This window comes from Coffea arabica, chromosome 2e (genome assembly GCF_036785885.1).
Source record: "Coffea arabica cultivar ET-39 chromosome 2e, Coffea Arabica ET-39 HiFi, whole genome shotgun sequence".
Lineage (NCBI taxonomy): Eukaryota > Viridiplantae > Streptophyta > Magnoliopsida > Gentianales > Rubiaceae > Coffea > Coffea arabica.
Genome location: NC_092313.1, coordinates 21,421,868 through 21,436,363, shown reverse-complemented (window position 1 = coordinate 21,436,363; position 14,496 = coordinate 21,421,868). Strand labels below are relative to the sequence as shown.

Here is a 14,496-nt window from a genome sequence, read left to right as displayed (position 1 = left end):
TCGGCAGTTTTTTTTTTCTTTTTTGGGTGTTTGGGGGTGGGGAACAAGGAAGGTAAAGAACATGAATGGAGATCGTATAGCAGCATCAAAATCTTCATCCATCCACAGCAAAGAAATTCAAAAACACCATGATGAGATTAGCGTAAAGCTATTAACTTTATTTCATGATCGGTAAATTACAAACACGTTACATTTTCAACATACAAACACCCAATTACGCGATCTACTATTCAGCTTTCCAGTTGATAACCCGAGAACACTCGAAGGCAACCAGAAAACCAGCAAGTTCACGAAACGCCAGTTACTATGATATTTTTGGCGCTGACATGATTACATCTCATCCTTTTTGGCCTTAACATCCACGCCAGTATTGCTCCCGGCTTCCTCAGCGATACTGATCACCTTAGGCTGCTTCTTTTTCTCCTCAGCCAACTTTGGCACAACAATTTCCAGCACCCCATTTTCAAGATGGGCTTGCACCTTATCCAAGTCAGCATTGCCAGGCAGCCTAAACTGCCTCCAGAACTTGCCAACAGTCCTCTCAGCCCTGTGCCATTTATCCCCTTCAACTTCCTCTTCAGTTTTCCTCTCTCCGCTCACCCTCAAAACCCTGTTGTCTTCCACCTCAATCTTGACCTCCTCCTTCTTAATCCCTGGAACGTCTAGCGAGATCACGTGCTCCTTCGCTGTCTCCTTCCAGTCAGCGGGTGCCAAGGCCAGCGTTTCCACCCCTTTGGGGACGGTTAAAGGGCTGTGCTCCAAGATTCTAAAAGGGTCTTCGTTTGGAAGCATCATGTCCCAGAAAGAACGGGGAGAGTAGGGCATCAATGCCTCGGCTTGCTCGGGCAAAAGGGCTGCAACTGCTGCTAAAACCAGCAAGCTCATAAAGACGAACCTCGTAGCCTTAACCATTTCTTGATTTGATAGTTAGTACGAGCGACGGAATGAATAGCCTCGGAGCTGGAAAATGGAAACAGGGGAATGGTTGTGGGAATTAGCTAAGAATGAGAATGAGAATGATAAGGAGGGCTGCTGTAACCAAGTATGAATGTTTGATTGATAGAGAATGTTTTAGGATATTTCACGCTTCGCTGGAATTGGTGTTTATATATAGGTGACGAGGAAAAAGTTTGAAGGTGGTTCTGGAGGATTCTGCGTCACTTGTGGTGCTTTGGGATCCCGGGGGTTAGCAGGCTGTAGTAGTGATGTATGGTCGGTTCTACAAGTTTCTGGAGGGATGAGGAAAATATGATACAGTAACACTTTAAATAATTATCTGGAACCTTCGGGTCAGAGAACAACTGTAATAAGTAAAATTCGACAATTCACTGTTGTTGATCCCTACACTTTTTGTGTAATTTCTTCTATTACGTACGTGCACATACATCGACTATACTCAGTATGAGATGGCGAAGAAGTAATGCGACGTGATACTCTACAGGTCATACATAATTTAGCTCGAATATATGATTAACTTTTCTCGATTGCAATTTGCATATATATAGATTATTGTCAATACATTTCTACTATATTGGTCAATTATAGGCATTTTCCAAAGGAAATAAATGTCTGCACTTGCAATGAAAGTTTATCTTAAAAAGAAATTGCCTACAAGCTAAAGATTAAGCACATTATTAATACACGTGCAGAAAGGATTATAAGTTAGATGGTACGATGATACGAATAGAGAAAATGTAAATAAAAAGTTTCAAACCTCACTTAATACCAAAAAAAGATTAAAAAAATTATAAATGCATGTGAAGGAAAAGTTGAATTGAATGATAAGATGAGAGAAATAATAATAAAAAGTTTTAAGTTCAAAATCTTCCACTTACAGGAAAGCAAAAAAAAAAAAAAAAAAGAGAGAGAAAGTTGATGATGCACAGTATTTTGTTAAGAGAGATTATAGTCCCTAAGTACTATATTGGCCAATTATGGGCATTTTCTCACGGAATAATGTCTGTAATAGCAACAAAGTTTATCTTAAACATGTGTCTTCTGGGTAAAGATTAGGCAAGTTGTACAATAAATAGCTAGAGAGGTATTTGACAAGCACAATGAGGAAATGCAAATATTTCTGGAAATAACCCAATTCAATTCAAGATAACCAAGGATGGAATCTCTCTTCGATAAAACTTTTGTAGTATCACCTCGCGAAATTGGTTCGCTTAAGTTTCTTATCCAGCAGAAACACGAGATTGTGTCTTTACAAAGAAATCGAGACTGGAGCAGAATCATAATGGAGATGAATGAGACACCTTTCATCATTATGTTCGAGACAAAATATATTGTCATCCAGCGAGCCCAACTTCATAACCGTGGGAACAATCTAGAAACATGCGCATGAAGGATAAAGAAAAAGAGAAAGAAAGGCAGCCTCAAACAGCGAGACGTGTATTAAGAGCATATTTTTATCTCAAAGCTTCACAACCACCAAGTTGTGAAAATGTGAAGAAGCAATGGCAAGATTGTATGCATCTCAATTACCAAAAGCTTTTTGGAATTTGATAACGCAGTTCAATGCGCGCTCAAATTCACCATCTTCCAAGGCAATTGTGAACCGACAATAACCAGGAATTCCCGTCCAAGAAGCACTATTAATGCACAAACCAGTGCACCTAAGCATAGCTTCTCTAATATTTGAGTCATCAAGCTTGGCTTCCCAGGCAGCTGAATTTTCACTGACCTTGATGGATTTACCAAGATAGGCAGATGGCTTTGCTACCATAGAAAGACCTGCATGAGCTTCTAGTACCTCCCAACCACAATTTTGAAGGGTCTGATAAATTTATCACAATCAAAAGAAATTAGCATCAAGTCATGGTTCATATAACATTGAAACTACAAAGCAAATAATAGAAGTTCAGCATATGGAAAACATGGACCTTACAAACTAGACATACTGTGTCTAAAAATAGTCAAAGTCCGACGGAAAAAAACTCAAAAAGTAGTGGAGACAGGCTATAGAATAGTTTACAATTGATGGTCATTCCATCTGTAAACATTTTTCTACCTAAATTTACCCTGCACCTTTTTTTGAAACAATGAAAGTGATTGGCCTTTTTGAACAAATTGTGTACCACATTACTAATAGTAAATTTTGTCAGAGTCAATGGCACAGCGGTAGGTATACAACTAAATTCAAGATCATCATGCAATCTATTGTTGCTGGATATGCATTTTCACAAATGATAGGTGACAATGCATTTGATGCTATCTTACTTTGGAAGCTGAACAATTAGGGCCAAAGAAATCATTAGAAATTCAGAGTCGAATTAAACAATAAAGGCGAGTACTGGAACCATTTCAAAAGAATCATGGAATCAGTGGAAGATCTTATTTAACAGAAATATTTACCTCTTTGAAGCGCTCATATCTGGTTTCCATAACCTTTTCCTGCCCACCAACACAATTCAGTAGGCTTCCTCCTGTTTGCTCTCTGAGATCCAACAACTTCTTGACTGCGTATTTAATAGTACTGTGTGGTTTGCTTAACCCAGGAAAGCTATTAAAAGCATCAATCAAAGAAGGCTGATTCAGAAGTAGAAAACCAAAATTCAGTCCTCCAGTAAGCATCTTCAGAAACAATCCCCCCAGCAATGAAACACAAAAAGATGGTTTGGCAGATGAAGTTAGTGCTGCTAAAGTAGACTTCAATTCCCAGCCACCCCAGCCATCGTTATATTCGACACCCGAAAATGATGTATCAATTATCACCCTAGCCCCAAACTTTGCACAGACTGATAATATATCTTTCATCTCTCCATTACTATAAAGTAATCCAGTGGGATTGATAGTTGGTCCAGAAATATAGATCCAAGGTTTATTCACAGTCTCAAACACTCTAGCAAGAGTATTTTCTGTCAATTTATAGCCTACTTCAGAACTGGTTGGGATATTTAGAATATTTGCTCTCGAGAACTTTGCAGCAGCGACATAATTCCCGTTTGATCCAACTGGGAAGCACAAGGTTCCACCTTCTTGAAGGCAGCAAAGGACCAACTTATTGAAAAGAGCTAGAGGACGGTCAGCATACAAAAACTCTGTGCTGCCATCTGTTGGGAAACCATAACTGCTGCCAACAAATTGAGTTACCCCCCTTGTTACCTCAGTCTCTGACTCTACAATGTTCTGTCTTGAGAAACTCTCGAAGATAGCAGCCTTTACTGCATTTGGAATTGGCAAAAAGCTTTGATCCACGTCCATGTGGATCAAAGAAGAGTTGTCTGCTTCAGTGATAGACAACTCAGCGTGATCAAGGACAGATATCGCTGCACTTGAAAAGCCAATCATCTCACTTGCTTTCCCCTTTTGAGCTCCTCTCTAAAATCAAGTGTACAGGGTCAATTGATTAGTAGACATACCTCAAGTGTTCTGGAAAGCTTTGCTTAGGAATTCCAATGCCACAAATAATCAACAAGGGGATATTGGTAAACATTCAGAGCATCATACAATTTTTAACCCAAATTCTATAATAGACAGGCAAGTAATTCCGACTTCCCACGAATAAATGATAGACAAACAGCATTTTAAGAAGTTCTGAAGTACCCAAGGGTACAATCAAATCAGGTAAAACTGGAATTATGGATTCATACAAGTAATCAACAAGGGGATATTGGTAAACCGTCAGAGCATCATATGATTTTCAACCCATATCTGTATTAAACAGGGAAGCAATTCCCATTAATAAATAATAGACAAACTACATATTAGAAGTTTTGATATAACACGGTGCAACCAAATCAGGTAAAACTGGGATTATAATTTCATAATATGCACTTTTTGGACATCCATAAACAAATATGGAATGGATGAACAATAAGAAACACAAAAACCCAAAAACAAAAAAAAAAGAAGGGTAAAAAAGTTCCATTTCATGTTCAGCTTTTAACAGATGTCACCTAAATAAAGACAAATTCTTTTCAGCAAACTGCTCCATCTGGGTAGATGGAGTATGTGAACACATTATCTGGCAGAAAGACGAGAGAAGAAATAAACAAGTATCAAGGTTTTGCATCGTTGTACATTTCTTACACCTAACATTCTAGTGATGCACACATGTCCACATACAAAAGATTACACATAAAAGATGCGTAGGAAAACCATAAATGCTTAAAGGAACTAAATCTCACTAGCAATTTATACATATTTGAGGGTTATGTTTATATCCATATCAGGCATGTCTTTTCTTCATATGTATATATATATATATACACAATACATATATATATACACAATATATATATACACATGCATGTATATATATTTAAAAAGCAACATGAAATAAACAGCAATTCCACAGTAGTACCACTATAATATTTTTAGCTAAAATATTTTCCTCCAATCAAATGGCATTTTCTTGTGCCAAAGCCAATTATCAACGAACAAGGTAGAATCTAGACAGTTGCATTGGCCAAAAAGGGGAGACAAGTGGGTTCATAATGCTTATAACCTTGTCAAGCCTCAAATTTGGAGAACCCCACAGGAAAGTACTCTTGAACAAGCAGAAGGAAGGCAAGTAGAGATCATTCACTAACCTCTACTGCAGGATGTCTATCTGCAAGCTGAAATGCTAGAAGCTCATGGAAGAGGCAGCCGTAATAGTATTGACTAATTAGTGCAGTACTCCCTTGTAAAAGTTCCAGAGTCTTGGACAATGCTTTAAGAACTGTTTCTTCTTCTGATATCACAAAAGCGACTTCAAGATCAGAATAAACCTGGAACAAATTATATGGTCGGATATTAGAGAAAAATAGTCGATCTTGCAATCCGTCGAGGCACTAGACAGGTCAATTCTCTGGAAGATGATAAAATACATAAAAGAATGACATGCACACCCGGTTTTTCAATAGGCCACAAACAATTGCTGCATGTGAAGGAAGAGGAGATCCAGCAAGATACTTTACGACCCCATTGGAACTAGGGAGGCTAGATAGCTCAAAGTGGTCTGATATGTCTATAAAAAGACGAGATCCAGTTTCTCTAGTAGTATCCAAAAGGTGTTCAAAGGCAGAACTAGTAACAGACTCAAATTCAGCTATGCCAGTGACTACCACCTGGGGCTTCAATTTCTTTATTAACTCTACCATCAAATCCGACTGGCGAGGAGCTTCAATCACAGTGATCACCTCCTCCGAGTTCTTACAGGTTTCTGCAGTCTGCAAAGAGCCAAATACCTGGAAAGTTAATAGAAGAGCCCAACAAGAGATTTTGAATCCAACTGGGACTAAACTGCTCTGCTTCCCACTAGCCAAAGTATCAAGGACACAGTACGCAATAAAAGGAAAGATTGCCAACTCAAAGAATTGTCAACCATATTTGTCAGCAAACACTTCTTTATTTACATAATGGCAACATAGCTTCCATAATGTATTACAATAATCCTTCATGCCTATAGCATCAGAGACTGCAGAGAAGGAGAAAAAGATGGGGGGAAAAAGAGAGGGGGTGGAAGAGAGAGAGGACCTCATGTTTCCTTTACTTTAGATACGCGTCAGGGAAAAGAATTCTAGAAAAACGTAAAGTAAGCTAACCAAAGCCATGTGTTACTAGACATGTCTAGTAAATTTCTTGGAAATGCCAATAATTATTGAATCTAATTTTATAATCTTTCATATTTAGTTTGTAAAATCTCTAGTCAGGTACTAGATTCAAACTTAAAATAATAGCTCCATTGCTTAAATCCAATCATGATCAATTCAAGTCCAGATGACAGCCTAAATAATCAAGGTGATCATATGCAAGTGTATTGTCAACGAAACCATACCTCAACTTTCAATGACGTTAACCATTGCCTAGGCAGGTTTTGCGTCAGATGTTCATCCACAATGGCAAGACGAGGTGAGAACAATCGAAGAACATTCTCAATTGCCACAGTCCTTGAAGGAAATACAACAACATTCTAAAATGCATTTGAGAAAATCAGATTAGAAAATGCACATTATTTTACATGAAATGGCAAATAAGATTCTTGCAGAATAAACTGTTAACATAAGCTATTGCTGATAGGCAAGAAACACCAAGAACTGTAAGCATGCTTGCACAATTTTAGCAGAAGAAACACATGGCAGTTCAGAAAAGTGACGCTTCTAAAGGTAGTCAGATTCAGGTGAAAACAACATGCCCAACACATAAATTAGGATAGAAATTGGGCAAGGTGAATGAGGATATAGCTAATTGAGCAAGAATGGAGAAGTTAAAGACCTGTAATACATTAGTATAAAGAATCCCTATAGTTGTCGTCTATAAAAACCACCTTCTTGGGGTTTGGCTAGTTTATTGTTCTAGAGAAATGCTTCCTTTTGAGTGATAATGCCTAGTCAAAAACAAATTATTGTGTGGTAAATGATCTGATAACTTCTCTTTCCCTAAAAAAACTCACACTCATTTCCGGAATAATAAAACAGTATACTAGAAGTAACCAAGTCAAGAGAGTACGTCCATTATTAAATAATCAGCATTGAACATAATTCTGAGCTTGACTATGTTTTATCAAGTTATCATTACCACAGACTTAGGGTATAGTAGTACAAGAATAAAGTTTTACATAGAAAGAAATTTTATCATATGCATCTGTTATTCTCTTATTTAACTGGGTCTGATACTTAAACGGAAGACCTCTGCTTATCGATCTACCAGATTCATAACATGTCTTCAGTCAAACATGTATTTCAAAGGTAGATGTACATTTGCAGCCACACATATCTTTTCAAATTCATGTATATGATGATTATTCTTCATAAAAGTGAAACTTTCCGTAGGTTTATGCCACAAAGGATCTCTCTTGCTCTTATCTTAACTAGGTCTAGAACCGGGACCCATGCACATCACAATGAAATTTAGCAGTCAAAGGAGTTCAGTCTATTTATTGTAGGAAAAAAATTTTTAAGGATGAAAAAGAAATTTTATATATCAGATACAAATAAAAATCTTCAGTAGAATGTTTCCTTACATCAGCACTGAGGGGAATATGATGGTAGGTTTTCATAAACCCCGCAATGAGACTTCGGAACTGTTTGCTTCCTGCTGGTGGCTCATAAGGCAAAAATGAGTTCTCTTTAAGAACACTAGCAAGGTAAGCTAGGAAGGGAATTTTCTCATCTGCAACAGAATCATCTTCAAAGGACAAATCTAAGGAGTTGCTGATGTCATGGAACCCATTTTTGAGAAACTCAAAGATCTTTTTTACCTGTCAGATAAGCTAAATCAGCATCCCTTTATTTATGCTAACACATAAACTGGCCTATCAGCTTGATGCATTAGATATTGAACTTCTACAGTACGATGTAATACCTGACTTGGTTGACGGAGTTGACAACTATAGACTGATAATGCATGTGAAATACGACCACCAGCTTTTCCATAGGCCCATGCAGTTCTAGCACAAATTGGCTGATCGCCACCAAGGCCCATGAAAAATTCAAATCGATGCGGACTACTCTTTTCAATTTCAACTAAAGCTGATATATCTGTGTCAGCAGCCTGCAGAGAAAGGCTTCAAAAGGTGTGCAATTTCCTCAGTATCATGCTTGACAGGAAAAGGTACATACCTGAAGAATTTTCGTTTGCCAAAGCTTGGTAACACAGAGACCACGGCGCTCAAATAAGCGCTTACAAACAGCATGTCCAGGACGACCTCCCATATTGAAAATCATAATCCCCATAGGTTTTATGACATCAATTCCTTCTTCAACTGCCCTTGCAATCAGCCCCAAACCAAACTGATCTTCCACAAAACCCTAAGGACGAGCAAAAACTGTTTTAAGAAAATCAGAGTAGCAACTTTCTCCAGACCAGAAGAACAAACTACACATTATTTGTCATAGCAGCCCTGCGAGAACTAGTAGTATAGTGTCAAAAAATAAGATAAAGAGTACATTAAAGCCTAAGCACATCATTAAAACTTCTAAATAACTGTTGTAATATAGGGATTAAAATTGCATTAGTGAAGTTTGATAGAAATGGTTTCTGGTACAGTTCTCTGATTGAACAGAAGAACAAAATATCAATCTTATATCTGATTCATCTGGAGATAGGACATCTAGCAGATAAAATGGAACCAAGATATCTAATATAACTCGCAATCAGACTCATCTCCAAAAATATAAGCTTAGAGGAGCAGAAATCACTCCAAACTCGTAATTCAAACTATACAGGAGCTATCCAAATTAACCAGACAAGGTTATGATACTTCAAAAAAAGGAAAAGAAGGAAAGCAAAATTGTTCTGCCTAGCTATTTATCTAATTTGACCACTTTAACATGTTAGCAATTCAGTCACAAATTCTCAAAATAGAATTTATGTCAAAAACAAAGGAATACAAGATGAATCTCGAGTGAACCCATGCCCAAATCAGAAGGCTAACAACTTAAGAACTCCTGAATAGATTGAAGAACTACCACATTTTCCTTGATCTCCTAAGGCAGACAAAATGCTTAAGGACTGAAAGATCTCATGAGTATTCCTAAGATTACTATTTTCAAGATAACATTAGAACAAGCAGAACAATCCATAAGCACCACTGGACAACTATCTAAGCTTGAACTCTCCAAATCACATGCCAGGGAATGAAATCAAATATCCACCAACTCGGGTTTTCATACCAACCTGTAGTGCACAATAGTTGCTTAATGAATACAGAAATTCTTCACTTGCATATTCAGTAATCATCTTGGACATAGCATCTGGATTAGGGTTAAGAATCTGCATCAGAAACCAAAAGAGAAAGAGAATTATATGTTTTGCACTCAACTTCTAAAATGATGCAAAGCAACACAATGATTCAAACATTATCAGTTCTGAAGACTTCAAAGCAACTCACAGTAAAGGAATGTACCTGTGGTATGCACCCAACAATTCTTTCCAGCTCTATCTTATGATCTTTGCAGTAAGACAGCAAGTCAGATTCATAAAATTCTACCCTATCAAGCAGAGTTTTATTCTCCTCATCGTAAATTGGTTCGCCGTTGTCATCCAATGCATTTAGATAAAGATTTATCCAAGCCACTTTTACTGCCCTTGGATTTATATCAAGACCATATACCTGTAAAAAATGTAATTTAGAAACACTGTGAAACTAAATTTGATCAAAATGATTGACTCTAGGAGCCATGAAAGATAAGTAAACACATGCCACTAGTATTTGTATTTTGTATCATTCCCTGATGTGATGGTTCATATTCATTTAAGAAAGAGGAACCACAGACCTTCAAAGGTGACCACTTCTCAGCAATAGCTATGGATATCCATCCGTTTCCACAGCCAAGCTCAGCTACTGTCCTGTCTTTGAAGATGGAGTCAGGATGCCTGTTCAGCCCCTCATAAAAAGTAAAGGACCAATCCTCTGGGATAAAGATACTGGGTATGACCATCATTGTCAGCTTCTTTCTCACCTGGAAACCTGCAGCAGAGAAAATAATTGTTTAATCCAGCATATGTATTTAAAGGCATTTTTATCAATTCAATTGCTGGTTTCCTATGTTTCAGAATGAAGTCAAAGGATTATATTCCTCAGTGTAATAAGCCTTGTCCTAAAAGCTTGTCCTTGACCAGGAGTTGCTTAATGAATTTTGAGGAAAAATTCTTTGTAGACCAAAAAAAAAAGCATGCACAACTTTTATATGTGTATAGCTTTTGGCACACATATTCTATGGCAAAACATGAAAGATGAATACAATGCTCAAAAATGTAGAATGAGTTTTTCTTATTTGACCCAATAACATGATTAATTGAAGTTTGAAATGTAAATCATATAACTTGAATTAAGCAGCACATGTTAAATTATTCCTGTCTAAAAAGATGTCCAATTTGATGTGCAAAGTTGTATACTACAACGAGCCCAATAAGATGAAGAACTGTGCAAAACCTTCTCAGGACCTGTTATCCTGCTCAAGACAAAACTCATGCCACTGCACCACACATCAAAGGTTTCAGTGGCTTAAACTTCAGCTAACTATCTTTCTCTATGATTTTACCCACCCAGAATGTATTCTGCACCTTTCTTCTTATTATCCTGCGATTGCTTCCTTGTTCTGGTAAAAATAAGAAGGGCAGCTGGAATTCATTTGGTAAGGCTAGCATATCAAATTTCCAATACTTCCCTTCTTGCTGATCATCTCTTACCCCTCCTACTAAATGAACCAAAATATATTACAATAATTAGAAAGGACCATGGACCTGAACTAGTGTTTTAGCATTTTCTTATCTTAAAAGGCCTTTGTGGCATCCTTTTGGTGTCTTCTATTTATGAGGCAACCAATGTCAATAAAACCAGGGTTGTGCAAATTGAAGCCACTGAAATATCTTAGATAAACCATAAAAAACAGAATGTAAAGATTCATGGAAAGCAAGATGAATGCAGTGTGGGAAAAAAAAAAGCATGATCTTCCTTAAACAGGTGTAGCTTAGATGTTCTAATCCAGAAGGCTGAGACTCGTCTAAGAAGCATTATCCATGTGACAAAACCATTATAATTGCAATCTAGATAAATGTAAATTATTTTTTAACTCTTCTTCTCCCTAGTTCTGCCAAGCAGATAATTAACTTGTTACCCCTTGTAATTTTCAAAAGAAAAAAAAAAAGGCTCTAAATAAATCACTTCTGGGGGCTGCACAATTTGGGAACTGTGCGACTCTGTTACTTTCTGAATAAAACAATAGTTGGCCAGAACAAAATGGAGTAGCATAATAGCATCCAAGCAGAATTGGAGTCTTTTTTTTCTTTTATTCTGTTTTTGGTATATATGAGCAGTTAATATCAGGCTGGGTACTTTTATTGATATTCCAAAAAGGAAGGGTCAATAGCCTACTTAAATCACAGTGTATACAGCGATTTAGCTTAAGATCAAAGCTTACTTTGTCTTTTACTCCGACATAACTATTCAACCACTACATCCTGTAAACAATCAAATCATAACCAATCCTTTAGAGTGAGAACCCCAGCCCGCTCCCCAAACCACCCCCCCCCCCCCTGCATCACCCTCCCCCAGAAAAAAATAAAAAAAGAAGCTACCATACAATCAAGCTAGAGACTACGTTATGATGTTAAACTATACATCATCCAGAAAAAGTTGAACACCACGTCATCAAACTCACGCCTAGCCAATAAAACTCAGTCGCCGTCACACCTACGAAGTTCATTTCTCAATATTTATGAATGGATATCGCATTTCCTTCATTACTTTCCAAAATAATAATTAAAAAAAGCTTGTCATTAACATGAAAAACACGGAATGCTATCAAATACGGGATTGTATATGGAAATGGGGAACGACCTTCAGATTGTTCGAGATAAATATCTTCAATCCGGAAATGGTAACTCTGGAGACATTTCTCAGCCGCTTCTTTACTGTCGAACCGTTTATGGAGATCCGACAAGAAAATCCGAGCATCTTTCCGGGTTTCAGGATCCTCCAGCCGCTCCAGAAGTGATCGGAAAGCGCTGTAGGCGGCGTCACCTGACTGCTCGCACTGATCAAGGAACTCATCCATGGATTTCTTACTCGCCATTGCCATTGCGCTTTGCAAGGCGCCGCCCGTTCGGTCAAATGTCTCACTGACTGGGGTGTGTGTGCGTGTGGGGAAAAATGGGAGCTGAAGAAGAGTGGGGAACGAATAAGTACTTGTAGTTGTAGTGCTGCTACTGGAAAAGGAAAGCGAAGAGGCGCAAATAGTAATGAAATAAAGTGAAAAAATGAAAAAGAAAAAGGTACGGAGGATACATATTTCCTGCTTAGTTTTGGGGCGGGGAATAAATTAATTTCCAGATATTTGACTTTTTTGGTGTAAAGGTGACCGACCGACTTACTTTTATTTCTTATAGTATGAATCCCAACGTGGGACTTGAAGTTAGTGAAAGGAACAAAAAGTCTAGACTCTGGAGATTTTTTATGATATTTGGTTGTTAAGGAAATATCTAGTGAGCAATCACCTTATGGTCCACTGGAGAAAAAATAATTGTATATGGAGTGTAGTTTTATTTAATTGGGGTAGGGAAGGTGAGAGGGAATGTAGAATGGAATGGCAACAATCCATGTATCATCTTGAGACAAAATAAAATTATTACTAGTCTATAATAATTTTATTTGTTTATTTAGGGCACATTGAATACTAAGTATTAGCACAAGAGAAAATGTATTTAGGAAGTTCATTATTTTTTTTTTTGATAAATAATATCGCTATTAAAAAATTAGGAAAGAAAAGAAAATTTTTGTTACTTGGGGAAATACTTAATTCTTTTTCTTTATTAGTATAGTAAGGCAATGATTCATGAATCAATGGAAGTGAGTATATTTTCTAAAATTGTATGCTAGGTCGTTTTGAGTTAAAGATGATTTATACTCATCAAACTATATGCTGCAAAAAGGATTAGTTAATCATCTAATTTTCTAACAATCATAGATACGTGCACGAAAACATCTTGTCAAAACGAAGTTGGCCGAAACCATGCATAACCATATGTACGTGCAGGGAAGCATATTGTCAAAATACAATTGATTGAAACCATGCATAGGGTTGGCCATTCATGCAATTCATATTGAAAAATCTGATCATTGCTGAATCATCATCATCAATTAACGCAATACAATTAACCAAAGCCAAAAAAAAAAAAAAAAAGAGAAAAACCCAAAACAGATTATGAAAAAAAAAGGTAAAAGAACACAACTAATCAATAAAAAAATAAAAAATAAATGGAAATTAAGGTGAGAAACGTAGATATGGATAAGGAGCTCACGAGAAGGTGTTCGGAGCCTAGAAATCTCGAAGATTAAGGCGTCGTTGACAATTGGACCTTGGGTTCCCAATTATAATACTTTTCTAAAAAAATATAAAAAAGACATATTTTGATATGCATAAAGAGTCTTACAATTCCAATTATCAATTACCTGATTTCTATTTTCACCTAAAGATTATTCACAAAGATTTGCAATTTTGCTTGCACGCATCATTAATTTCGATAGACGCAATAATTAAGGTATCCAATGCACATTAGTAATAGCAATTGTCCCCTCTTTCTCTCTTTAAGTGAGAGGTGTCGAACTTAAAATTTCTCATTTGCAAACTTCTATTCTACCATCCAACCCATCTCTCTCCCACTCCCAATTGTCCTTTCTCATTAACTTCTCGAAAAACTTTTAATATTCAAATTAAGAGACTATTTACCGAACACAGGAATAAGAATTATGTACAAATTCAATTAATTAAACTTAGTAGCACAATTTAATCTATAATCTGAGATGGTTTTTATAACTTTCAAAATACCTATTTCCTAATATTTGACGTAGCTTAATGATGGTTTCTTCTTTTTCGCTAATATTTGATGTAGCTTAACGATGATTTATTCATAAATCCTTGAGAATCAACTTGAGACATCAAAGTAATGAGGTGTAATATTCTGGCAAAAACACAAGTAATTGTCAATGCTTGAGCAGTTGGAAAAGATCCTTTGCTTTGGAGGAAGCCAAAGGGATTTCAGCCAGCTAAATTCTACACTACCAAA

At 36.8% G+C, this 14,496-nt stretch overlaps 2 protein-coding genes across 4 annotated transcripts; both read right to left on the bottom strand.

The window, feature by feature from the left end:
* Window positions 1–137: 137 nt before the first annotated feature.
* On the bottom strand, window positions 138–1,170 carry LOC140036881 (22.0 kDa class IV heat shock protein-like). The gene has a single exon (XM_072079915.1). The coding sequence runs from the start codon at window positions 910–912 to the stop codon at window positions 331–333; it is 582 nt and encodes a 193-aa protein (XP_071936016.1). The 5' UTR covers window positions 913–1,170; the 3' UTR covers window positions 138–330.
* Window positions 1,171–2,097: 927 nt separating this feature from the next.
* LOC113731963 (methionine S-methyltransferase) lies at window positions 2,098–12,757 on the bottom strand. 3 transcript variants are annotated; one of them, XM_072079914.1, is made up of 12 exons: window positions 12,272–12,757; window positions 10,206–10,399; window positions 9,836–10,042; window positions 9,607–9,702; window positions 8,550–8,738; window positions 8,293–8,481; window positions 7,952–8,188; window positions 6,767–6,901; window positions 5,838–6,158; window positions 5,538–5,717; window positions 3,358–4,323; window positions 2,098–2,779 (listed from the first exon to the last, which is right to left on the bottom strand). In XM_072079914.1, exons 1-12 carry the CDS (start codon window positions 12,510–12,512, stop codon window positions 2,480–2,482), a joined length of 3,255 nt encoding a protein of 1,084 aa, XP_071936015.1. In that variant the 5' UTR covers window positions 12,513–12,757; the 3' UTR covers window positions 2,098–2,479. The 3 variants fall into 3 exon arrangements, with proteins under 3 accessions (XP_071936015.1, XP_027113318.2, XP_027113319.2); XM_027257517.2 differs by lacking the exon at window positions 12,272–12,757 and adding an exon at window positions 10,978–11,629; XM_027257518.2 differs by lacking the exon at window positions 12,272–12,757 and adding an exon at window positions 10,865–10,960.
* Between the last annotated feature and the right edge of the window lie 1,739 nt (window positions 12,758–14,496).

Coding starts and splice junctions, on each gene's coding strand:
- LOC140036881 (XM_072079915.1), bottom strand. CDS start 912: ATGGTTAAGGCTACGAGGTTCGTCTTTATGAGCTTGCTGGTTTTAGCA.
- LOC113731963 (XM_072079914.1), bottom strand. CDS start 12,512: ATGGCAATGGCGAGTAAGAAATCCATGGATGAGTTCCTTGATCAGTGC. Junction 6,159..6,766: donor TAACGTCATTGAAAGTTGAG/GTATGGTTTCGT, acceptor GGCTCTTTGCAG/ACTGCAGAAACCTGTAAGAA. Junction 4,324..5,537: donor ATAGACATCCTGCAGTAGAG/GTTAGTGAATGA, acceptor ACTTGATTTTAG/AGAGGAGCTCAAAAGGGGAA.